At 36.0% G+C, this 26,337-nt stretch overlaps 1 protein-coding gene, 1 non-coding gene and 1 pseudogene across 5 annotated transcripts in view; 2 read left to right on the top strand and 1 right to left on the bottom strand.

Annotated features, from left to right (window-relative positions):
- Positions 1-26,337, bottom strand: part of DIAPH2 (diaphanous related formin 2) — an 878,028-nt gene that overhangs the window by 803,379 nt on the left and 48,312 nt on the right. For 3 of the 4 annotated variants that reach the window (XM_061179189.1, XM_061179191.1, XM_061179193.1), the window contains exons 2-3: positions 16,909-16,941; positions 14,175-14,351 (exon numbers count right to left, since the gene is read on the bottom strand). In XM_061179189.1, the coding sequence (XP_061035172.1) occupies positions 14,175-14,351; positions 16,909-16,941 (210 nt within the window). The remainder of the gene's footprint in view (positions 1-14,174; positions 14,352-16,908; positions 16,942-26,337) is intronic. The other variant, XM_061179192.1, reaches the window with a different exon arrangement.
- Positions 19,908-20,042, top strand: LOC133082790 (small nucleolar RNA SNORA70). The gene has a single exon (XR_009699011.1). It is a non-coding gene; the product is annotated as a small nucleolar RNA SNORA70 (small nucleolar RNA).
- On the top strand, positions 19,993-20,443 carry LOC133082599 (large ribosomal subunit protein uL16-like; annotated as a pseudogene).

The following is a 26,337-nucleotide window of genomic DNA, read 5'->3' as shown; positions in this document are numbered from 1 at the left end:
TATTGGCAAGTACATCATTCTGCTGACTCATATGGTGTTTGTTTCCATCAAAAGCCCCTAAATACTGCTCATGTATGCTGGACTATGTCCCTACCATCTCATAACATTCTGGTTAAATTATAGTCTCCTGCAAATGTAGTTAGCATGAATCTGCATCCCCAAGTAGAATCGACTCTGGAACGGTGACAAGATTGTATTTGTACACGTCACAGCCAGGCTTAAGAGTGTGGTAATGTCACCTTTGGCAGTCTCTAGGTAGACAGTTTGCTCTCCTTCCAGTGACATTTCTCTGTTACCATGTACCTCTAATCCAATTTTTAATGGCATACATTGCTAAGATCATGCTATCAGACTAGAATCATGGAGGCAGGCAGGACATTAAGGGGAATATGGAGAATACAGACCTCAGAGGAATGTCAAGATTAATTGTGATCATGAACCCAAGCCTCGTGTATATTAACTAGCCATCAAAGAATGCTAGCTATTAGTATTATTATCACTTCCCTGGTCTCATTTCTTTTTTTTTTTTTCCTGTAAATGGCCTAGACCCTTTTTTTTTGTTTTATTTTTGTTGGAGTATAGTTGATTTACAATATTGTATTAGCCTCAGGTTTACAGCAAAGTGAATCAGTTACACATATACATATATGCACTTTTTTTTTTTAGATTCTTTTCCCATATAGGCCATTAGAGTACTGAGTAGAGTTCCCAGTGCTATACAGCAGGTTCTTATTAGTTATCTATTTTATATATAGTAGTGTGTATGTGTCAATCCCAATCTCCCAATTTATCCCTCCCCCATCCATATTCCCTGGTAACCATAAGCCTGTCTTCCACATCCATGACTCCACTTATGTTTTGTAAATAAGTTCATTTGTACCCTTTTTTTCTTTTTTTACCACTTTTCATCTTACCCCTTAGGTTTGAATGATGCAAGCTTGTTTGCAGTTTTTCTACATACACTATGCTGTTACACACTTCCATTACTTTGTTCATGATGCTGTTCTCTCTGCCTAGAATGCTGTCAACTTCAGCACCCTCTTCATCTATTAACCCCCATCTTATCCCACCTCACCGCACCCCACCACACCCAAATCCATAGCGGGCTAACTCACGTACTTCTGCTAATTCTTCAGATTTCCCCCAAAGCACCTCATTTAGAAATGACTATCTTCATTCTATTCTTCCATATTAATTTCCTATATTGTATCAACATAAGCTAACTGAGGGCAGAAACTGGGTTCTTTTTCTCTTTGTATTTCCAAGCAAAGAGTATGCATGCCTGGAATGCACCAGGCATTTAATAAATATCTGTTGAACCAATGTGATATTTAGGAGCTTTTCTCTAAATATTTTAATTTGCTTTACAGCCACAAACATTTTTTATACCTATAAATCTGCTGCATAGGTTGATTGGGACTAGGTACCATTCACATGAACAGAGGAGACCATAACGACTCATCTTATTTTTACAGAAAGAAGCAGCATACTACTAATTAGGCAGCTAATACTTCCAAATCATTAACTCCAGCTTTATAATACAATCATAAAACTAAATAGAGCAATACTCATAATTCAATATTAATTCTAAAAAATGTAATTGAGTATGAAACTACCTCTAAACACACTGAGTTGTTTTTTTTTTAATTGAAATATAGTTGATTTACAATGTTAAGTTTCAGGTGTACAGTAAAGTGATTCAGTTATATATATATATACACACACATAAATATTCTTTTTTAGATTCTTTTCCATTATAGGTTATTATAAGATATTGAGTAGAGTTTCCTGTGCTATACAGTAGGTCCTTGTTAATCATCTATTTTATATACAGTAGTGTTAAACACACTGAGTTCTTATAGTACTCAAAACACAAAAGCAAGCTTTTAGTGTATTTAACATTTAGTTAGTACTTCCACAGTACATGAGAAGAATGTGATATTTTGTAATTTAAAAAATGCTGAAGTAAATAACTGACTACTTATATTTGTATTATATTTGTATCAAGCCATATCTGTAAACACTAAACCATTTTTTCTCCTACCACTTATGCCATGAGGCAATTTTCCCATTATAGACAAACTCCTTCACTTCTTCAGCAAATACACATTGTATTCTTAAAGTTATAACTGAGGAGCCGTATAAGACTAGAGTCAAATGAGAAGGTTAAAAGTTGAACCAGCTGCCTATTCATTCATTTGTACTCTCTTTCATTCATTCATTCTCATTCTCTCTCTCTTTCTCCCTCTCACCCCCCAGTAAATCTTTAAACAGGTGACAGTACAATTTTTTAAACTTTCTCGTGTCCTAACATCATTTTCTATTTTCCTAACCCTTCCACTGTTTTCCTCACTTATTTTATGAAAGGTAAATGTCAACCGTTTGTTTTTACATCTTTTCCTCCTCTGTAAGAAGTAATACTTGCTCCTTCTTTCTATAAAGTTGCTAAAAATGTCTATATATTTTCTATAAAGTAACTGTTTCTGTTTCTGCAACATGCATTGATCCCAGTTTAAGGCTGGATTTTCCACTCACTGTTTTTAAATCTGAACTTGACTTCACCATCAAATGCTTGCCCTCTTCCTTCTGCTTCTCAATAGTAATTATTCAAGTATTCTTTAACTTCTATCTCGAGGGGACCTGTACCCCTGAAGAGAATAAACTAATGATACCCTAGTACCTAAAAATATACCCTAGCATGAACAGCAATTATAGTTATCTTTGATTATTTTAACATTATAAATTAATGGATTTTTACATTTATTTCTTTATTCTTTTCTAAAGAAACGTTCATATAAAGATATGCTCTATAGATAATTCCTCTACTAGAACTAGAAAGGACAGAACATTTCTTTTTAAAATTCCAATAAAAGCATCAGGAATTTTCTACATAAGTAAATAAATGGCCAATTGTACCTGGTATTAATTAACTACCTCATGTCTTCAAATGATCCAGTTAAGTTTACCTATATAGACTGTAGCGGCATAACATATAGAAGTTTATATGGAAAACAAAGTTAAAGGGGAAAAAAAATTGTCCAAATACATTATCTCTACAAATGGTATGGAGCCAAAAGCCGGGGCAAGCAAGCATGAAATTAAGTGAATGTTACTGAGTACTGCACAAAAAGTCTTCAGCTATTTCTACTTTCAGGGCCTATTGGAGGAAACTACAACTATGAACACCTACATATACCTCTTCACCATCAAGAAGGTAAATTCAGAACATCTATTTAGCTATTAGGAAACCCAAATATTATTTTCACTCTCCCATAATCCTTAATCCTGAGCTCAACATGGAACCAGTGTCCAGAGTCCGAAGATTACATAAAGGATCCACTGTGGTTTGTGATATATTGATGTTTACTCAAAATACAAGAAAATAAGCTTCAATATTTAACATGAGAATAACACTGAAGCCCTCACTGGATCCACAGGTCCAAATGGTACATGAGGTATCTCAAGGGAAGAGTGGGGTATTCACAATGCATATTTTTTCACTGTCAGTGTACTGCAACATACTGCAGTTTACAAGTACCTGGTTAAGTGGACTTACAGGCTATTTTACCTAGTTTTAACTAAGTCAACCCTCAAAACAACAACAACAAAATAGAAAAGTAGCTTTAAAAGATTCTTGCAAAGACAACAGATTGAGGATAATAAGATAATACCAATAATGCAAGTACAGGGGAACAAGAAAATACTAGACTGTTATATCTCCTACTCATAAGTCTGAGCCTTTCATCAGTCATATCATATGATAAAAGTAATAAAAATATAAGGCTGATAAGAAGCTGGTCCCACAAGATTAAAAATTAGTAAGGTAACTATCTGAAATATGCATGTATATCAATTATCACTGATGACTCTCATTTTATGTGCATATTGCACCTTAAAAATATTAGTTAATGATAGTATAAGGCTACCTCAAACTTGCAGACCATTTAAAATCCAAACATGTAGACCATGAGGAAAGCTTTTTCGATTTTCTCAGCAATAATTAGAATCATGTGATACGCAATCCAGTACTTAGTGAAATTTTGTAAACTTAATGACACACGTTTAGAAGACTCTTTTGAATGTTTTCTTTCTTTAATAGCAAAAGACAAAAGGTCCCATGACACTGGGGGAACACTTGGTAGAAGCAGCTGAAATAATACATGCAAAACAACATGGCAATAAACTAAAACACATTCCTTTGTCAGCAAATACTGTCAGAAGACACATAGAAATCATTGCTGAAAATTTGCTAAAACAAGTATTAGAAAAATTACTCAGTGCGGGAGGTTTATCATACAGCTGAATGAAAATACAGCTGTTTTTTCTTTTAAACAACTCAGCTTATATTATTTGCTAGATTGTTCCAATAATGAAATATAAAAACTACTTTTCTTTGAGTTGCTAATGGAACAATCTAACAGAGAAAACATATTGCCAAAATAAATGATTTATTTAATAAAAGGATGTTTTATGAAAAAACTGTAAGTGGGAAGCATTCCTGAGTAAGGAAGGTTAGCCCACATATAAAATTCAAACCATTGCAAGAAAGAAGTTGAAATCAAAATACACACAGTGGTATGCAGAGTCAAGAATGTAGGTGTTTTTTGTTGTTTTTTATAAAAGCAAGATATTTCAAATACTGTAGAATATTTACAATATTTTAAAATGAGACAGGAAGTGAGCATGAAAACATGTATCTTACAGAGAGATCTCCAGCTATCTCATGACAAAGTATTTTAAAACTTCTGAAATTTCACATGACTTGGGCATTTTTCATTCACAAAAGGACAAGTAATCCCTTAAGAGTTAACAACTGATGAGAAAGTAACTGCTTTTCAAATGAACTTCATTGAAAAAGCCACACACTGGCAGACCCAACTGCCAGGTGGGTCTCCTTCACCCTTGCATGACTCACCTCTTCTTTCTTCTTCTGGGTATTAGGTATAATGTCTGCAGCGGACATGAGTAGACAAACATGGGGGCGGGGGTCTACACATTAAGTATGTGGAAGGAAAAATGCAAAGAGCCCATGTCCCTGATGACATCTAGTGAAGCCCGTTTTCTAAAGCCCATTTTGAACCAATTTATTCACAAATATAAAAATGCAACACTTCAGATTAGTTCCAAGAACAACTGACCGTCATCAAGGGAGATGGAAATTTACTAGCCGTGGTTCAGCAGGAAACTTTTCCTTGATTCATGGATTGGACTGAGCAAAGTTAATACTATGATTTAATAAGTGTTGCTAATGATGTTCTCGTTCCACTTGGACCTATGCATCGTTGTCAGATTTATGTTTCAACTATAACAGACATTAAACCAAATATCAAAATAAAATGGACTCGGAACTAAACCTTCTAATTAGTCTCTTTTTTAAAACAAGACATAAAAAATAATGACACATTGACATTGCTCTCACTAAAAAGTTATTAATCGCGACAGCAAAGGCTTTTGCACCATTAATAAATAAAATAAACTCATTTTAAATCATTTTAAAATCTTGTTCATTGCATGTTTTTCTCATTCTTTTCTATGTCTCTATTTTATACATAGTACATACATATATGTATATATTTTATAAATAAAATATATTGGGGTTACTTGCTCAAATATATATATTTTTTTTCTAACGGGATAGGAAATCAGAAAGTTTAGAGACTACTACACTAGTCCAGAGGTTGACACTTTTACTGTAAAGGGCCAGACAGTAAATGTTTTAGGCTTTACGGGTCACAGGGTCTTTGTCACAACTACCCAACTCTGCAGTTACAGTGTAAAAGGAGCCATCAACAATATGTAAACAAATGGCTGTGGCTGCATTCAACAAAATTGCATTTATGAACACTGAATTTCAGATTTTCATGTGCCCTGAAACAGTCTTCTTTTGATTTTCTGCAACCATTTAAAAATATAAAAGCTATTCTTACCTTGGGAGTCATACAAAATAAAAACCTAGAGGCAGGGATAGTGTCTTTGTCATCTTTATGCTCCCCTGCACCTAACAAAGTATCTGGCATTCAGTAGAGAGTTGTCAAATAAACTTCTCCATGACACAGAAATATGTCTTTGCTTTTTCTTTTTTGTTTTCCAACAATTACACCTTACGTTCTGCTATATCACCTCTATCCTTGACAGCAGGGATTTTCCTTGAGTTGCTCTCTGCTCTCTCTCTCTCTCTCTCCTCAGAACTTAGAACAGCACCTGGCATATAGAAGGCATTGGACTTTGATGAACTAAGTCATTCAAACTTTGCGAACACTTTAATGTCAAAATATAAAGACTGAAAATTCAGAAGTGACACTGGGTTTCGTAGTATATTCAGATCTTCTCTGTTTCCTCCCTGAGCCCCTGTGCTGGCTTAAGTACTCACAGTAGCCTATTCACAGCTGTCCTACTACCATGGAAATCCTGTGTTTACTTGCTTGCCTCCCTGACTAAATTCTGAGCTCTCTGGGGGCAAGGGAGGAACTGGATTTATCTGTGTACCTGCAGCATGTAGCACACGACCTGGCACACTGCACATATCAATACACAGTCGTGAAAATGCCTTCATGGCAAAAAACACTAGTGGAACTTTTCAAACAGAAAAAATACCTTAGGAAACATGTCTATGTACAAATCAAGAACAGAATCAGTGAATTGTGAAGTTTATCAGCTACAATCAGAGTAAATTTCCAAACCTAGTTCCCTTAATTCCTCTTCCTGGGACTTCTATCCTACTACTCCCTCATTTGTGAACTTTTGGTGAGAATTATATTTGGGAAGGAAATTTAAAAGTGACCCAGATTTAGTTAACTTTGAGACCTGTTTACAGGGTAAGTTTTGCTCCTCCTTTATATGCTTTACTTGGGAGTGTGTGTAAGAAAATAAAATGACTAGAAATGATGCTGGTGTTCTCTCAGTCCAATGATACAGAGTAAGGATATTGGAAATATAAATGTAAAAAATGGAAAGTAGGCTATCTAGATAATTTCTAAGGATCTAGCCATTCCTGAAAATTATTTCCATGCCTTATTATAGATTTTAAGACCTATGTTACCAACAACTTATTTTACAGTAACTTAACCTTTAATTAAAATTACTTATGCTGAGAGCACTAAAAGGTTCTCATCCAAGCTAACCAACTCCTAAAAGACTGATGTTGGGTGAGAAAGAAACCCAAGACAGCAGTCAGGGGAAAACAAGGACAGCACCTGGGGTCCAAAGTCAAACAGGCTCTCAAAACTGATGAAAGGCAAAAGTGTGAGAACAAAATGAAAAGCTTTGGGATTATTTATGAGTTCTACCAGATGGAATATGGGGCAGATAATTTAATATTTACTGCATATGACTGTACAATCATTACATTATGCCCAAAATGCGAAATATATTAATGTAAATTGCTGAACAGAAAAAAAGTATAAAACATCACATTTGCATGTGGAATCATATATTAAACATTGCCTTTAATAACGGAAGTTGAAATGAAGTGTGCCTAGAAATTAATCATAAATCATTAATTATCACTAGCCTCATCTTTTGTATACAATTAAACTATTTAATTACCTATATTAAAACACAGTCCTTACTGACATATCTGTAGGACTCTAATGTGACCAACGCCAGCTGGACTTCCACTCAATAGATCCTGTACTAGGTAAAAGAAATTAAATTCCAACTTGAACTTCCAAGACATCTCTGTATGTTTATTTTTTTAAGCTTAAAATGGAAATCCCCTATCCCCTAAGCAAAAAAAAAAAAAAAAAAACCAGTTTTAGAACAGTTGCATACAAAAGGGAAATAATATTCAAAAGGAAATGGACAGTGTCCAGACACATTTCTCTCCTTGCTCTAATTGCATTATTCAAAAATGAGCTATCACTATTAAACATTTAATAGTCCTTAAGCAGTATTCTCAATGTACAATGACCAGTTCAGTTATTCTCAGTAAGCTCAAAGGCTATGATACCTTAACATGTTGAATAGTTATTCAATTACAGCATTATTAATTTCCTTATATTTAAAGTGTAAAGGAGAAGATATTTCACCAGTCCTAATTAGAGACAATACAAAATGTCTCCGATTAACATGAAAAAGATGATAAATATGAACCTCATTCAAATTTGAATTTGGGGTTAAAGGTGATATGTAATATTACGATAGTTCAGTCATCTTTTAAAGTTATCCTCCCCAAAATGTGGAAGCAGTATTGTTGTCTTGGTCCTACTACCGTTACCCACTTGTGGAAGATTTGAAAACACGACTGGGCAGAAAAGGGGAACAGGAATCTTAAAGAGCCAAGTATAGTTTACCCCATGCAGGTAATTATAAAAATCATATAAAAACGAGTGAGGGTTTTTTTTTCCACTCCTGAAAGTTTTAATAAAAGAACCACTTTCTAATTTTCAATTAATAGGCAATGACCACACTCCAAGTACGAAATCCAGTTTTACAAACTACTGAAGACACGCTGATAATAAATAGCGTGCGCTCCATGAAAAAAGCAATCATCTAAAAGTTTCAAATTTGGAGCTTTACATCTGTCAGCAATAGCCATGGATACCCTTACTCAGAAGATCTGTCTATACTTGTTTCCTTGAGCAGCCACAATATGAAAAGTGGCATATCAATGCGTAGAACAGATGTCAGTGTCAATGGAACGTTAGTAATCTACTACCTCACTAGTAAAGTAAAACCTAACCATTCAGATCTTTCAGTTAACTGGACTCGTTCCAGGATTTTACTTGGCTATAATGTGTCAAGTGATGTTTAAAATGAGCTATTAGTAGTTAAATACAAGTTACAGTAATCAAATAAAAGAATTAATACTTTTTTAAAAATCTGTAGTAATTTCAGACTGAGCCCAACATTCCCCTATTATCTACATCTACAAACCTGTACAGAGAGAACTTCTGTTGACAAATATGATCCTCGGACATAACAAGAGTTTCAATTATCAGAGTAATAGAGGATTTATTTGAATATTGCCTTTCATTACTTAAGCCTCCCACCAAAAGTTTCACCAATATATATCATTCCCCAGAAATTCCAAATAATAAACTATATTAGCAATTTTAACGTAATATATTTCTTGTCAAGCATCTCATACTCTGTTACTGTCTATAATGTTGTGCTATTTTATGTAATTATTTTAAATGTTTCACTCCTCAAGGTATGCTATCCTAAAACACATACAAGGTGCTTAGGCCCAATGGTCTAAACATTTGTAGTACTCTAAAGTGTAAAAAGTCTGAAAACAGGAATAGCACAATGAAGGATGAGAGTCAAGAGAGACAAGTTGTCATAATAGCCATCAAGTAGGACAAGTACATCTATTACATTATTTGTACATGGAAGGATGCCTACAAAGATTGAAATAAAAAAGGGAAATTTCATATCTGGAAATCTACTTCTGACGACTTAAGTGTCTTCTCCCAATCAACTTTGAAGATGGCATTGGAACAGTTTTCCAAAACTAAATTGTGGGCCTCTTTCTTTTCAATCGATGCTCTGTAAAAAGCAATAACTTGGAAAAAGACAACCTTCTGTCATCAATAGGAAACAATCCATCCATCTCGCTTTACCTGCGAGGCAATGTACCTCTGAGTTGCCTTCTACTTCCACTCAGTATGCGTGCAAAGAAAGTGTATTAATTTTACATTTAGCTTAAATGGAATATTATTAAAGATAGAGATTACCAAAATGCCAATTTTTTAGATTTTTATTTACCTAAATTTAAGTTCGAGCTCAGCCCCTTATTAGCTAAGGCAAGTTACAGAACCAATTTCTTTAGCCTCTCTCTCAGCTTTAATTTCCTTATCTGAAAAATGGAGTATAAGTATGTTGCCTACTTTGCAGCACTGTCACAAAGATCAGCTGAAATAATACATGTAAACTGTTCAGTTACATGCTGGGCCCAAGGGTGCACAGTAAGTGAAAGCTGTGAAAATTCGTAAAATAACTTGTTCACTTAACCTGATTACAGACAAACTAAAGATAATAAAGAAAATGCAAAATGTTCAATGTACAAGTAGACTTCTCTCAAAGAAGAGATACAACCCATAAAAAGTTTTTTATTGATCTTTTGTTGTTCCTTTTAAGCAAATCATAATTGTCTGATTTCCTTTTCCAACATTCCCATGGAAGGAAAAATTCTCATTAGGGAAAATGTGGCACCAAGTTGTACCTTTCTTTAAGTCACATTTATGAATCCACAAGCAAATCTTTTTAAAAACACAACACATTTAAAGAGGAAAGGGGTAATCTGTTGATGAAACATAAGATTTAAAATTCAAACCACAAAACGGAAACATTGTAAAAGGTTTGAAAACATAGTAAATGCTGTACACAAATTGAAAAACTTTATAAGTGCCAGGAATCATTTTTGCTTACAGCTATCATCATGTAAAAGGCATGTGTGTGTCACTGAAGCAAATGAAGAGGGTAGTAGAAGAAGATATCGAAGAGGTAAAGTGGGGATCAGATCATACAGGGCCTTACAGGCTCTTATAAGGATACTGGCTTTTGTACCCTGAGGGAAATAAGAAGCCATAGTAGAGATTTGAGAACCCAAGTGACATGACATTGTTCAGGTTTTAAAAGGGTAATGTTTCTGTGTTGAGAATATACTGCAGAGGGTCATGGTGGAAGCAGGGAGACCAATGAGGAACTGTGTTAGTCCTAATAGTTCTACCACTATTGTAGCAGCCTAGGTGAGGCTTCAACCAGTATGGGACCAGTGAAGGCGATAAGAAATGGTCAGCTCTTGTAAGTACCGTACTTTGAAGAAAGAGTGCATGGGTTTCCTAGTCAATTGAATGTGGAATGGGAGAAAGAGAGAGCAGACAAAGACAATTCCAAAGTTTTAGGCCTGAGTAACTGGACAGATGTATATACCATCAACTGAGAAGGGGGAAACATTGGGAGGAGCAGGTTTGGAGGGGAATATCAACAGTTTGGTTTTGGATATGTTACTTTTGAGAAGTCTACTGACCAATCAGAGAGAGATGTCGATTATGAAGTTTGATTATGAGAGTCTGGAGTTCAGACACAAGGACTAAGCTGTAGATAAATTTGAGAATTGTGAGCATACCAATGGAATGTAAAGCCATAGTACTGGTTGCAATCACAAAAGAAGATAGTGTAGATAGAGAAGAGAACATGTCCAAGGACTGATCCCTGGGCCTCTCCAACATTTAAAGGTTGAGGACATAAAAAGGAATCAGCAAAGAAGACTAAAAAGCAGCAGCCAAAGAGACAGGAGGAAAACCAAATAAAGGGGGAGCAGGGGGCGATTTATGACCAAATGCATCACCTGCTGCTGATAGGTCAGTTAAGATGAGAACTGAAAACTGAACATGGGACTCAGCAGCATAAAGATCTCTGGTGACACTGATAAGAGCCATTTTGATGGAATGGTGGGATGGAAGCCTGGCTAGAGTGAGTTTAAGACGGAAAGTAAGAAGAGAGAAATCAGAAGAAGTGAATATAAACAAAATTATTAGGAGGTGTCTTCCTTCAAAGGAGAGTAAAAATACAGCGGTAGCAGGCAAGGGAGATAAGGTCATGAAAAAGTTGTAAAGTGAGATAGCACATTTGTATGCTGCTGGGAAGGGCAGAAGAGAGAGGAGAAAATGATTGGAGCAATGTCCTTGAGTAAGTAGGTCTAAAGGAATGGAACCTTGTACACAAATGGAAGGACCGGAAGATGAAAACTTCATCTACGGTGGTGACAGGTAGCAAGACTGCAGATACTCAAACTTAGGTAGACGTGGTGGGGAGAGTCTGTGGAAGTTCCCTTCTGATCAGTTTACTCAGTAAATTATGCAGTAAGCTCATCAGCAGAGCATAAAGATGCGTAAGAGTTCTGAGGATTGAGCAGCAAAGTAAAGGTGTGAAATAGTCATCGAGAAGCACAGTGGAGGGAATGGAGTAGGGACATATAAGATGACTGTGTGAAAACAGAAGGGCCTACTTGGGGCTTTGGAAAAGGAATCTGTTTCAGAATCATGAATAGAGCACCACTGGATTAGAACAGGCAAAACCTGGAGGACAGGAGGAAGACCAGATAGGAGGCTACTTTCATAGCCCACGAGAAAAAGCCAGAGAGGGATACTGCCTAAAGTAGGGCAAGAGCATCTGGAGGACAACTGAGGAAACAGACGTAAAAGTCATTGCAAAAGCAGAACCAATGGGATTTGGAAAGCAATTCGAAGTGACTGAGAAAATGAATGGCGTGGAAGAAGGCCCGTAAGTGTTGAGCTAAAGTGAACCGGAGGGTGGCAATGCCACTGATAAACTGAAAGAACTATTTCACTACTGCAAAAATTAGTAACCGATTGGTCAGCTGATTAAAGGAGTAAGTATCATTTGAGTGAAGTTTGAGTAAAGAGAAGAAGAGTTTAAAAAAAGATTTAAAAGTTTGATTAATGTCAAAGAATGTTTGTTTCTGTCGTTGTTGGTTTGGGGTGATTAAGATAAGACAACTGAGTTGCAAATTGAGGGGCAACTGCAGAAAGAACAGAGCTTTATTTGCTAAAGGAAGGAAATGCAACAAACATTTATAAAATTATTTTTACAGAAAGTTTTATGCCAGACACTATTCTAGGAATATCATCTCCTTTAATCCTAAAAATAACCATATGAAGTAGACCCTCTTATACCTTTGTTACAGTTATGGAAAATAAAGTGTAGAGAGGAGGTATCACCTTCACAGGGTAATGTGATTAATGGCAGAGCCAGAACTCAGCCTCAAGGCTGAATGACCCCAAAGTCCAAGCTCTTAACCACTACACAAACATGCCCTGTAAAATTAAGGGCCTGGAAAAGGTAATATAGGTTGTTTAGCTTCCGAGAAGAGTTTCAGAGCTAAAGATCTCAAAGGTGGAATCATTCCAAAGAGTGACACAGTCCAAGGTGTAGTCATGCCTATAATTAGCTAAATACATGGATGCAAAGGTCAGAGTTCAGGAAACCAAGGAACTAAGGGCAACAATGCGATGCCAAGGTTATCAATGTAATAGCTGAAATCACCAAAACGAATAGCAAGGGAAGGGTCAAAAGGATAGCCAGATGCTATCATCATCATGGCTGGTCAGCAGATAATAGACTTTACAAGAGAAAGGGTTGTTGAAAGATGGTTCAAAGAATTTGACATAGAAGGAGCAGCAGGAAAGAGGGTATACCATAGTACTAGGAGAAAGGGCTGAAGAGAGTGGGAATGTTAGGACTTGTGACAAGGGAAAAACTGGATGCCAGCTCTGGCTAGACAGAGGGAACATTAAAGGAAAAGTTTAAAGATAAAGGGAATTTGTATTCATTCAACAACTTTCAATGACTAGTGGGGTTGGGGGCGGGGCGGTAACAAGATGTTCCATAATGGGCAGAGTAGAAGGGTCTAGATTTCCAGTATTCTTAACCTCTTCTTTTGGTATGGGTAAGGAGACCTTTGAAACTCTTGTGGACCTTAACTCAAAATGAATAGAGATTCACAAAAAAAAAACCTGCCATGATAAGTGGGACAGAATTAGAAATTAATGAATCATGAATCAGGATCTCCACTTCTCTGATCAAGCAAACCAATCCAAGATGGCCCGATGCCTCATCTCTCCCCTCTCTTGGTATAAACTGCTGAATAATCAAAATATTATATTTATTATCTAATATAAGAAATAATCTAGATCACAAGCTATAAAATATAAGAAGTGTGCTAGAAAATATAGATGGTATGACTGTTGATAATAGAACAAACTTGGAGGAATTTCTTCTGTCCCCTCTACTGTTTTGTTTTGTTTTGTTTTTTTACACTCTGTCCTCCCAACTCTATTTCATATACCTAACACGATACTTTATATTGTTTTCAGAAAAGTGGACTTAGGCCTGTTTTGCTTTATAGAAACAGAAACACAAATTAGGTAGTTAAAAAATTGATTCAGTGTGCCACAGACTACTGAATACTAGAGAACAAAAATAAGTAAGACAGCCCCTGCTTTTAGGAACTCATAGTGGAAGAGACAGACATATTATAGCTCAAAAAGACAGATGCTTTCGAAAACAGTTCTGTTGTATCAACAAGTTTCTGGTCTCTCCTTTATGTGATATAAACACAGTCCATACAAACAGCCCTACTTAAAACCCAGTGCTATTCTGGGCACATGCATTTTAAAATTACAACAAAATCAGGGGGTCTAACTTACCATCATTTTTTCAAAGAGATCCAGTACTTCCTTTTCGGACAAATTCAAAGATCGTTCATCATATAATGGCTGAGCCGCTGGAAACTCACTCATCGCAACTTGAGAATCAATAGGATGTTGGATAAGAGGTTTTTCTTTTTTGACAGTAGATTTTCTAAAACTTGTAATTCGGTCACGCTGCAAACAGAAAAAAAAAGAAGCCCTAAGGAAGAGATCAAGAATCACGAACGAACATGAAGAACTTAAACATCAAAATAGCACTTAGGATAATATATATCATTATTGTCTTTTGACAAAATGTTATTTTAAGCAGCAAGCTCCAGTTAGAGATTGTACTATTTTGAAACCTTGAAGTAGCTCTGCAGCCGCAGAAATCTAGGGAGTGAAAAGTATTCCTCAAAAGTAAAACTTAGTCCCTTGTCATTTCTGTTCTGCACAGTAACTAGGTCAGAAAAGTCCGGCCTCAAAGTCGTGTGGTGGTTTGAGAGAGAACGTATCTTTGGCGGCAACTTTCAAACTATGAGAAAAAAAAAAAGAAAGAAAAGAAAAGAATATCCAGTTCTAAGGGGGAAATTATCGTAACGTTTCTCTTCTTCAAAGCGCCAAAATAATTGTGACAAGTATCTATGAATACTTTGGCAGTGTAGTAGTAGAATATAATGGTTAAGAGCATGGACTCTGGAGCCAGACTACCTAGATTTGAATCTGCAATTTACTAGGTCAGTTACCCTGTGCAAATTACTTGGTCTCTCTATGACTGTTTCCTCATCTCTAAAATAGGGATAACAAGTTAATGTATGCAGGAGGAAGGAAGGAGGGAAGGAAGGAAGGGAGGGAGGGAGGAAGGGGAGACAGAGAAAGCAAGAAAGAAACAGTTATTGTGAGATTTAAATAAGTTATATGTTTAGTGTACTTAGCTACTATTTATTACTATTGTTGTTGTTGTTACTATTACTATTATTATTATTACACACACCTTTTTCTTCCCTAAAAAGTGGGACCAACAAGGAAGCACAACAAAATTAAAAACATTACCTTTTTGTCCTGGAAATATAACATAAACAGAAATATCTTATTCCTACAAATACTACTATGAAGAACTTGCTATTTTATGGATATTGACTTGTAACCATTGATTCCACGTACAATCTCTAATGATTAGCTTGCGATTTCACATAAAGTGAGTTAACGACTCCACTTGCATGTAAACAGGCCATTCTGTTTTAAACCACAGAACATTGGACATCAAAAATTAGTAACGACCATAAAACTGAACACAACTCAGTTTTATTCTGGTTTCTGTTAGGAAGCACATGCATACTGTCAGCTCACGTTAAACAAGCAGATATGTTAGATATCAGGACAGTGCCTCGTCACTGCCACGTTACCAAGTCCTTATAAATCACTTCAACAGTACAAAAAGCATCACAGAAGTTCTTACCACAATTATGTCGACTTCTATTGACCCCCCATTAAAAGAACATACTTTTTATTTCGATTCAAAGAACACTTTTTTTCTAAAAGGTGTACTTTGAAAGAAATATTAGCAGTTTTAAGCAGCTTATTTAGGATTCCAAAAATGATCTTAGTACATGGTTGCTTACAAAGAGATTATGTAAATCATACTATTTTAGAGCTGGGAAGAAACTTGGAAAATCATCTAGGCTGACTCTCTCATTTCACAGAAAAAGTGACTCGCTAAATTCACGAGTCCCTGGTAGCCCAGTGTTCACATATTCATTTCTTCGAATCACCTTCTATATTTTCATATTTTCTTTTAAATTTGAATGTCTTTGAGGAAAATTAAGTTAGATTAGATATGTAATATAACTCAAACAACTCAAGAAAAAACATTAAGCAATCCCAAATAAGCTGAGTACATAACCAAGAGTCAAATTTCACTAAAAGATATGGTGGACACAAAAGCATTTAAATATGCAATCGACCATTAAATCAACATATCTCTGTTCCCTTCCCTTCATATCACTTAATATTTACTTTTGCAGTACTGGCTTTTTTACTGAGTAGCATTATTTACATATATATTTGATCTTCCACTATGCCCTTCACTTCAATCTAGAAAACTGGCTTTTGCTTTCAGCTATATCTTGATAAGAAAATAAAGTTAAGCCACATACTTTCACTTCCTTAAATCATGAACGATATTCTACATTATTTGTAGACAGGTAATTTCACAAAGAAAAAATACTTAAAATACCATATTTTAAAAGTTTAGCTATAAAAGGGCACATTTAAATTTTAAGCCCATAACTTTTAATAAGTTTTACTATGATAGACTCAGATCAAAAATATTTGAGGATTTTAAATGTAATACCACATTTCTAACATAATGAACTTAACTTCCTTTCCATTTTATATTAATTTCCTTTACTGTTAATATTAATGTTTAACATATTCAGAGTCAATTTACATGGCTATTGAGAAAGGAAGTATTTGTGTTTTCCAGAGTTAGATTTATACAGATTTTTTTTAATTGGCTAAGGTATATATCAGGATGGTAATATCAAAATTATTTTGAGAACACATACAATTGCTTATGTGTATGTCAAAAAAAAGAAAAGCCACTCTATTGACTATTCTTCCATCTACTGTACTTTGTAAACATCTAGACTTTTTATAACTTTACATATATCAATGCTTTAATGTCCACCCACTTTAATAAAAAGGCAACATGCATAAGTAAGGTAATAACATGCTACTAAGTCCACCTTACCACATCATCTGCCAAAGTTTTTATTTGAATGTTCTATTAAAACCAAAAAGGAAAAAAAAAAAACAAAACCTGTCAGATAAGAGAAATTCATAGATCAAACAAGAAAATAATTGAATGATTCTCATTTTTTATTTTATCAACTATAACTCTTCAAAGAGAATTAGAAACTTTAAATCTATAAACACACTCTTTACAAAAGAAAAAAACAACTTATTAAGGATTAAAAATGAAGGTTTGGTGAAGGGGGTGTCTCTTCGTTTTTGAAGATGACTCCCAAGTTCCCAAAGTCAGATTTGGATCAGACATCACTACCACAGTGCTCAAACGTGAGAACAGATATAAAAAAGTCATAAGCCCTTTCAAGATTTTTCAAAGTTTTAGAATGAATAATCATATTTTTGAGATACATAAAACTTTTAAAAACATGAACAACAGGAAAAATGTCACATTTAATAGTAATGACATATAATGAAACAGCTCAGTCTAGAACTCAGTTGCATCTGATAATTTAATGAACACCTTATAAATATTCTAGATAACATTGAACTTACTGATTCTGTTAATATATGCCCATTTCTCAAAAACCCCAACACTTTCTTTTTTTTTTGCATGTGGTTTTCTACTTCTAATGTTGAGAATCATTGGAAATGGTATACTCTAGTTAATAAAATACAGTGGTTAATAAAAACTACCACATAGAGTACAAACAATACTGGAGTAATAAAGCAATATTAAAGTAAGCAAAGTAACAGCTAACAATTTAGTAATCTTCCAGGATTCAGAAGATACTTCAAGATCTTACAATAACATACAATCAGCATGAAAGCAGTTATTATTATATTATAAATATGTTGAAATATGTTGTAGTGCTAGTTAAGAGATGTGATTAGGAAAGAACCATATTTTTTTAAATCGCCTGTTAGGAACTGAAATTAACCCTTCTGCCACAACCTGTATGTTTATTTCCTACAACAGAAGCTGAATGATGTACATCATGCATGCTCACATCCCTTTTAACTAAGAAAAATATGGTCGTATCACTGGTGGGGAGAATTCCATTAAGAGTTTTAAGTGAGAATTATTTCGTCACAGGATCTCATAAAACTGTCTTCAAATATCACCAACTAAATGCTGTTAAAGATCATCCTCCCCTCCATCAGTTGGGACAAATATACTATTATATGTGTAGTTCTTTTTCTACTTTTAATCCATCTATTCCCTCAGGGATCTACACTTCTACATCTTTGTACTATGTCTTCATCACATCCTGCTGACACAAACCCCAATCAATCTTTACTGCCTAGAAAAAAGAAAAGAAGGGGGATTACTTATATCAGAACTGAAGCCTTTTTAAGAGAGATCAGTTCACCCTAGGACTATCTCTACCTGGTATTTTCTCTTTAATTTTCCCAGTGGGATACAGAAAACTGTTCTATGCACAGTGACAAGCTTCATGATTTCCTGTCATGTAAAATCAGAGTGAGAAATGTCAAAGTCTCAAAAGTGCCTCAACTACCCTGCTACCATCCAGATATGTACCTGTCCACCTGTGTTATTTATTAGACAGATTATACAGTTCTTCAAGCAACCCCTGCTTTTCTTTTCTTCCCATCCTTTGGGGTCATAAACTCAAGATTGGAAACATATAAATCTTCAAAGTGAATATGTAAATTCGGGGAAAATAAGATTTCAGTCAAATTCTCTAAGTTAAGGTACACATATGTCTCGAATGCCTTAAGTCTGTATCTCAATTGAATATATGTTGATAGTTTAATCATGGGGGACAGAAAAAACAACAACAAAAAAGCATTGCCAGCAATAGTTCCACCTTGTCTTATGGGAAGATACTTGAGTTTTCTCCTCTTCTCCCACCTCCACTCTCTTTTTTTTTTTTTTTTTTTGAAATTAACATATTTTTTTCCATATTAAATCCCACAGTATGGAGTTAGACACTATTAAATTGGATGAAATTTGAGATAATCTGGTCAAAACCTCTCAATTTACAAATGGTGAAACTGAAGCTTGAAGAGGCTAAGTGACTCGCCCACGGACCACAGATCTGGTTGTCACTAGATACTAACTCTTAGTCAACATATGACCTCTTCAGGTGGTATAATTAAGCTGTAGGATATTAGGGTTGAACTACTGAATTGAAACAGTTCATGGTAACCTCAAATTCACAGATATGCCCCAAGCCCCATCAGTTTCATTTTCCTTTGGGTAACTGCCTTTTGCCATCATTACCAGGGGGTCAAGCATCATCCCGAAGAGCATTCCCCCGGCAACCAAAGTCCTTCCCTAACACGTCTTATGTGTCACCTACTAAATTCATTTTGACCAATATACACTAATGTTCTTCCAGCGGCTGGTTATTCTTCATATACAAACTATATACAAATTTAGATTCTTTGGTCTTTCATAATTCTTCATTCCTAATTACATCTTACTACTGCCACAATTGTAAGAATCAGAGCTGTTCTCTCAGCTCTCTAGGTGGGTAATAGGAGGGAAAATAGAGTAGGAAAAAGTGGGTATATAATTAATAACCCAGTGGAAACACTACATGAGCACCAAGGGTTGTCACAGAGGGTTAGGACAGACTTTCAAAAAAAGGGTCATGTTTATGGTAATGGTACCATCCAATTTTAAGACTTCCGTGTCACCTTGGTCTCCTCCCTCTCCTCATTCCCTACAGCCAAAACAGTTGTCAAGTTCCATGGTGATCTTTCTGCAGTTTCTTCTTCATTTCCGCACAAACCATCCCAGTTTAGAGTCTAATCACTGGCAGTAGCCTCCTAACAATTACCTCTGCCACCATTCTCTCCTCATTGCCAAAGTCATCTTCTTCAAGCAAAGATCTGGTTCAAGTCACCATCACATCACCTCTTCCCTAGATTTCTGTAAGAACCTCCTAACCTATCTCCCTTTTTCCACCTTTACCCTGCTATAGTTCATTCTGAACACACTGAGGAAGTGACAGTATTAAAACCCAAGTCAGTTTGCAGCCAATTAAACCAACCCTGCTCTTTTCCCCGTGGGGGCCAGGTGTGCAATGGCTGCAAGCAGCAGCCTCCTCGGTAGTGTATGCAGCCTGTTGCCTGTATGCGTTGCCCTAAGGGACCCTGGAGACAGCCCTTTCCAGTGGACATCATGACTGGCATGCTGTCCCCAATCCAGGCTCCAGACAGGTATACGCGGTGCCTTTGGAAAGCCCCAGGGCACAGTGGCCAGGGTCCACATTGGCCGAGTCATAATGTCCATCCGCACCAAGCTGCAGAGCGAGGAGCACGTGTTTGAGGCCCTGTGCAGGGCCAAGTTCAAGTTCCCTGGCTGCCAGAAGATCCACATCTCCAAGAAGTGGCGATTTACTAAGTTTAATGCAGATGAATTTGAAAACATGGTGGCAGATAAGCGGCTCCTCCCGGATGGCTGTGGGGTCAAATACATCCCTAATCGTGGCCCCCTGGACACATGGCGGGCCCTGCACTCATGAGAGCCTTGAGGCTGTCCCCTCCTTACTCACGTGCACCAATAAATCCTACTTTTCTGTCAAAAAAAAAAAAAAGAAAAGAAAAAGCTAAAGAAATCTGAATAAACCATGGACTTTAGTCAGAAAAAAAAAAAAAACCCAAGTCAGATCATGTCACTCCTCTGCTCAAAACTTTCCAATGGCGCCCTATTTTCACTCCCAGTGAAAGTCAAAATCGTTACAATAGCCTGCAAGGCCCTATGGAGCTGCATACTCTTCATATTCCTCTGACCTCATCTCCTACTACAGTTCCTTTCATTCACTCAGCTCTAGTCACAGCAACCACCTCACTGTTCCCCAATAAGGCAATAAGCCACATATACTGTCTCTTCCCTCTGCCTGGAATGCTCTTTTCCGTTATCCATATGCTTTCCTCCATCACTCACTCCTCCCCCTTTCAAGTTCTTGCTCAGGGAGACCTACTCTGTCCATCCTATTTAAATGGAAACACCCACCTCCTCCACACTCTCCTGACCTGCTTTAGCATGCTCTGCTTTCCTTTTTTCAATAAAACTTACCACATTCTCACATACTCTGTAATTTATTTTTGTCTGTTTCTCCCACTAAAAATGTGAGCTCCATGAGAACCAAAGTTTTCATCTGTTTGTTTCAGGGATGTACCCTTAATGCCTAGATCAGTGTTTGGCACACAGAACTCAATAAAAAACTATAAATGACTATTACTTGCCCATCTGTATTCAATGGCTCCTGATGACCTACAGAATAAAGACTAATACCCTTAATATGGCATTCAAAGCCCTGTATTATTCAGCCCTAGGCTACCTTCTACGTCTTCCCTCAATGATCTGTGTGCTATGGAAAAATGGAAATCCTTTTCCCACCGCATGCCTCATTATGTCCTGTTTGTGCACCCACTCTTCCCTCTACTGGAATGTCAATCCGGCTAGGTACCTTTCTATTTCTAGAGCTTCCCTTGAGTTTAAAGTTTGGTTATTAATAAATCAAATGTGGATCCGTGGTCAAAAATGGAGGAGAACTATGCTTTGTTTAGTGTCTTCTTAAAGACTATTTTTTCCTAAAAGGCATCTTTAAGAATGATAGAGCACCTTAAGACAAAGAGGAAATTATATTCATGTAAAAAATTATCCCAATTACTTGTAATAGAGAACCATAAAGAAAAACACTCTGCTTATGATTTCCAGATTTACAAGTTTCATTCAACTACAGACTGGATATCCTATAAAACCATGCACATTTGACTGATATGGATATTTTTCTCATAGATTTCCCTCATGGAAAACTCTGCTGTCATAAATATCTTCTTGAGACCATTACTTAGAACTCTACAACTATTCAGAAAAGAGAGACAAATGTAGTCTATTGAAAAGAAAAATCTTTAAGGACATTTGAAGAGTCTGAGTTTAGGAGGGGGCCATTTTTGGCCACTGCACATTAAAAACACATTGAAATTACTGTATAAATTACACTTAAATTATATGCAATAGAAAATAAATTATTTCTGGCGCACAACTGTTTTTATACGTTAGTCAAAAAAAGAGAAAGTTACAAAAGGAAAACAATAACAAAAACACCACCAACATGAAAAAAGTTCAGAGAGCTGTAAAGAGCTATCTCTTTGACAAGATTCAATCGCAGTCATTTTTATGTGAATTGACCTGTAAAACATTTTTAAATGGTTGTATTAAGATACAGTCTCATTTATAATGATGTTCTGCAGGGACAAGGTCTCAAATTTTATCTGAATGTAATTTATATAGGTGCATGCACCTCTCTCTCTCACACCACTTGCAAGCAGACATTATGGATTTTACTCCTGTGTACAAACTATAGAGCTACTATGGAGTTAAAACAACAACAAAAAATGACAAAAAAAAAGTTTATTAGAGTCACACCCCTGAATTAAAAGCACTGATTAAAGTCATTTTAGTAAGTTTTCATTGCAAATCTAATGATAATGGTCATTAGTATGAGGGCATATTACACCAATAAGTATAGTGACCATATATTTTCATTGAAATCAACTCTAGAAAAGCAATACGCTTGTGAATTAGTCAAGCAATTAAAGTTTATTAAACTTCATTTATGATCAGTTATATTAAGTATAACTTACTACAGTACTCTATGAGTACTGTATAATTATAAAAGTTTCACTCCAGAGTCTCAACCCCTTAAGAATAAGAGAAATGGATGATTTACTTATAAACTCTAATGCTGAATTTCTGATTGAAATGCAGGAGCCATTATTGCAAGAAAATTAAGTTTTAATTTTCTCGATCAGGCAGAAATTAACAAAAACAGCAAGATGTAAAGATTCGACTCTCTTATGGCTAATGTTACATGGTAATACAATGTTTTATAAACATCTTGCAATTATTCCAGTACCACAGAAATTGGACAACTGAATTGCATACAATTCAAAAGTCTCACCACCAACTCAAAAACTTGGCCACACTTCTTTGACTTTGACTATTTTCTTCTCTTTTAGAGAAAGTAAGTTGGCCATCACAATAAAGATGAAGGGTCAATTATTTACCCAGCTTAAGTTTCTTAATCTCTAAGTAGGGCAGGGCAATATAATATAGAAAAGCATGTTCAATTCAATTGAACAAATATTTGAGCATCTACTATGCACCTGTTCAGTGCTGGGCACTAGGAACACAATCATAAACAAGATAAGCATGCACCTTACAGAAGTTGTAGTCTAGTCAAAGATCAGATGAATGAAAGAACAATCACAACAGAGAAATTCTGAGAGCACTGTTCGGGTGGTACTCTATCATAACCTCCATATACTTTCCAAGTAAGAAGGGCCTTTAAGAAAGGCCATCCATCTCAACCACTGATCCAGGGTTTGAAATCTCTAGATGACATCCCTGACCAATACTTATTCAGATCAGCAGCAGTCACAGAAGGAAGTAATTATTCTTCAAAGTGCTGCCTTTCAACTTTTCAGATCCTGGATTCACCCTGAACTTCACAAATCAGTAAGACCAATCAAGACAATTCAAGGCTATTTAACCATCCGGCAACCAAGCTGAACATTCTGTTCAGCCATTCAAATCCCTTTACTATGAAGATTGTTTTAGCTGAGTACCTACCTCTCCATTGTGTTTGTTTCACCAACAAAGGTATATATAATCTGATTTTTAGAACTGAGATCAACGTAGATAGAGGTTTGATTCTAAGAAGACAGGAGGAAAAAAAAAATTGGCTTTCAAAACCATTGAACTATTACTGCCTGTATTTAAAATTACTCTAAAATATTCTTTCATCTCCTTTCTAACAGTAAGGGGCATTTTCAGACACCCACATGTCCTCTTAGGCACTACATTCTTCCATCAGCATTAGCACTTCCGAATAGATGATAGATCAGCTGGCAGTGTGCGAGGCACTGGGATTTAAAGAGACATGGCCCTGACCTCAAAGGGCAAAAGCCTAGTAGTTGCGAAGATGAAGTTACAGGCATTAAGCTCCAATTCTCCACCTTACTTTGCTACTGTGAGCATCTCAAACTGTCCATTTCATCATTTTAATAGAGCAATACTTTTCTATACTTTTCTATATTTGTAACCAAAAGGACACCATCTCAGAAGCACTGTCAAATCAAAAGCCTCAAATGTGAACCCACCTGAGCTCTTGGCTATTACAAATCATAATTCTTTCCACCATTTTTACAACAAGAAAAAAATTCCTTTTGGGATTTGCTTCTCAAGATGCTCTTTCAATATAAAGAACAAAATGTGTATCTACCAGAAATCAAATATGACATCACAGTATAGGGCTTCAGTTTTCTTCATGAAGCAAAAGACCATGTTAGTTCACTGGATAAGTTTCAGAAATCTGTCACAACAAGTTCTTCTCAAGCTTAAATTAATTGTCTTGCCACGAACTTCAATATTTAACTGCCAAGAGGGGTGTCTATGATATGGAAATCCAGCAGTCTCTTCTGTGTAACAAGAATGTTCAGTAAGGACTAGGGGTGAAGCGCTCAAGAAACATATGTTTTAGAAAACAAATTTATGGTTACCAAAGGGGAAAGGTACGGGGTGGGGGAGATAAATTAGGAGTTTGGGATTAACAAATACAAACTACTAAACATAAAATAGATAAGCAACAAGGACCTACTGTACAGCAGAGGGAACTATATTCACTATCTTATAATAATCTATGCAGGAAAAGAATCTGGAAATGAATACATATATGTATGTATGTATAACTGAATCAGCACAACATTGTAAAGCAACTATACTCCAATAAAAATTAATTAAAAGGAGAGGAAAAAAAAAAAACAGAATCACTTTGCTGTACACCAGAAACTAATGCAACACTGTAAATCAACTATATCTCAATCAAAAGAAATTAATAGAGAAATAAAAATAAAATTTTTAAAGAAACGTATGTTTGCCACTTAGGTCTTAAAAAACGTTCATGCTAATGAATTAGAGGAAGTCACTTAGTACCTGAATTAATCAGAAACAATTGCACGAATAATCCAGGTTTTTCAAGTAGTAACTTCTTCTGTAGGTACTAAACCATTTCAAATGGGAAAACTGTTGGGACGTGAAAGTTCTTTATAATTGTACGAATAAAAAGTAACAGAAATGAAAAGAAAGCCAGCTTTGCCCAGCACAGTACTTTGTACATAATAGATACTCTTAGATCAATGAGTTAGCCAAGTGGGGCTCTATATTTAATAAATAAATTTTTACCTTCTGTTTTAAAAAAAAGACAGATGTCTCCACCAAACATTAATGTTTCAGAACCCATCATAGGCCCAGCACTTTGTGGCAAAGATAAGTTTAAGACGCGATTCTGCCCTTAAGGCATTTACAATCTAACCAGGGAGTGAAAACTAACCACAGAGGAGATTCTGAGGTATGTTCCTGCTCCTCCTCCCTGGGCACTATCACATGTCCTGTCTTACTATTTTCATAGCAGAACCACTACCTGAAATTATCTGTTCACTTACCTATTTACTTACTTATGTTCTAGCTTCTAGAAAACAAGTTCCCTGCTTAAATATTTGGTGAATAAATTAAGTACAATAGGAATTCAGAGAAGAAATAAATATAGCTTCATTAAGAAACTATAAAGAATTGTGCCCTAATTGCTGGGTAGGAATTGAATAGCCAGAAAGAGAGGAAGAAAAGGAAGTGAGACAGGGAGCAGTGTTAACATTTTACTTTAGGGAAGCAGCCTTAGGAAACAAAGGGTTCAAGTTAGAGGGTATTAAATTTCGAACATGTAGGGTGGTGGGGATGAAAAATGTCGCCTGCCATATCAGTAAGCAAAGGATGTTGCAGCCATCAAGCCCTCAGCCACTGCAGCTGTCCCAGCTGTGCACCCTGACGGGATTCAGGATGGAGAAAAGCAGGTACTGGCCCTAGATTGTTAAGGTGCATATCAAAGGAATGATTTCAATGAGCCCAGACTCTTGTATCTTCCCATACCTAGAGGAGCGCTAAATTCATTACCTTGAGATATCAGGTTTTCTTTAATTCACAGTAATCTTTTGATGTTCCGACTACCCGTTTTTGTTGCAAAAACTCCTATATATCCTGGCTCCTCCCTTACCTCTTTGGAGCACTCCCTCAGAGCGATCTGAGAGGCTGTCTTCCGGGCTTAAGTCCTTAGAAAATCTGCCCAATAGAACATAATTCTCAACTTTTAGGTTGTACATTTTTTTCAGTTGACAGTGGGGACAGATTAGAGACAGTCTTGAAAACCACAAGGAGTAGTCTAGACTATGTCTGACAACCATCGAGGGTCCTTACGAGCTCCTGATTCAGAGACAGACATGGAGAAGGTGGAATTTTAGAAAGATGACTTCGGGTGGTACAGGTCCACAATCTCTTATCTGAAACCCTCGAAGCCAGATGTGTTTTGGAATTCAGAGTGCTTCACATTTTAGAAAGGAA

The sequence above is a fragment of the Eubalaena glacialis genome, chromosome X, assembly GCF_028564815.1.
Source record: "Eubalaena glacialis isolate mEubGla1 chromosome X, mEubGla1.1.hap2.+ XY, whole genome shotgun sequence".
NCBI classification, from domain to species: Eukaryota; Metazoa; Chordata; class Mammalia; order Artiodactyla; family Balaenidae; genus Eubalaena; species Eubalaena glacialis.
The sequence above is the reverse complement of the archived record's forward strand: the minus strand, read 5'-3'. Positions and strand labels throughout refer to the sequence as shown.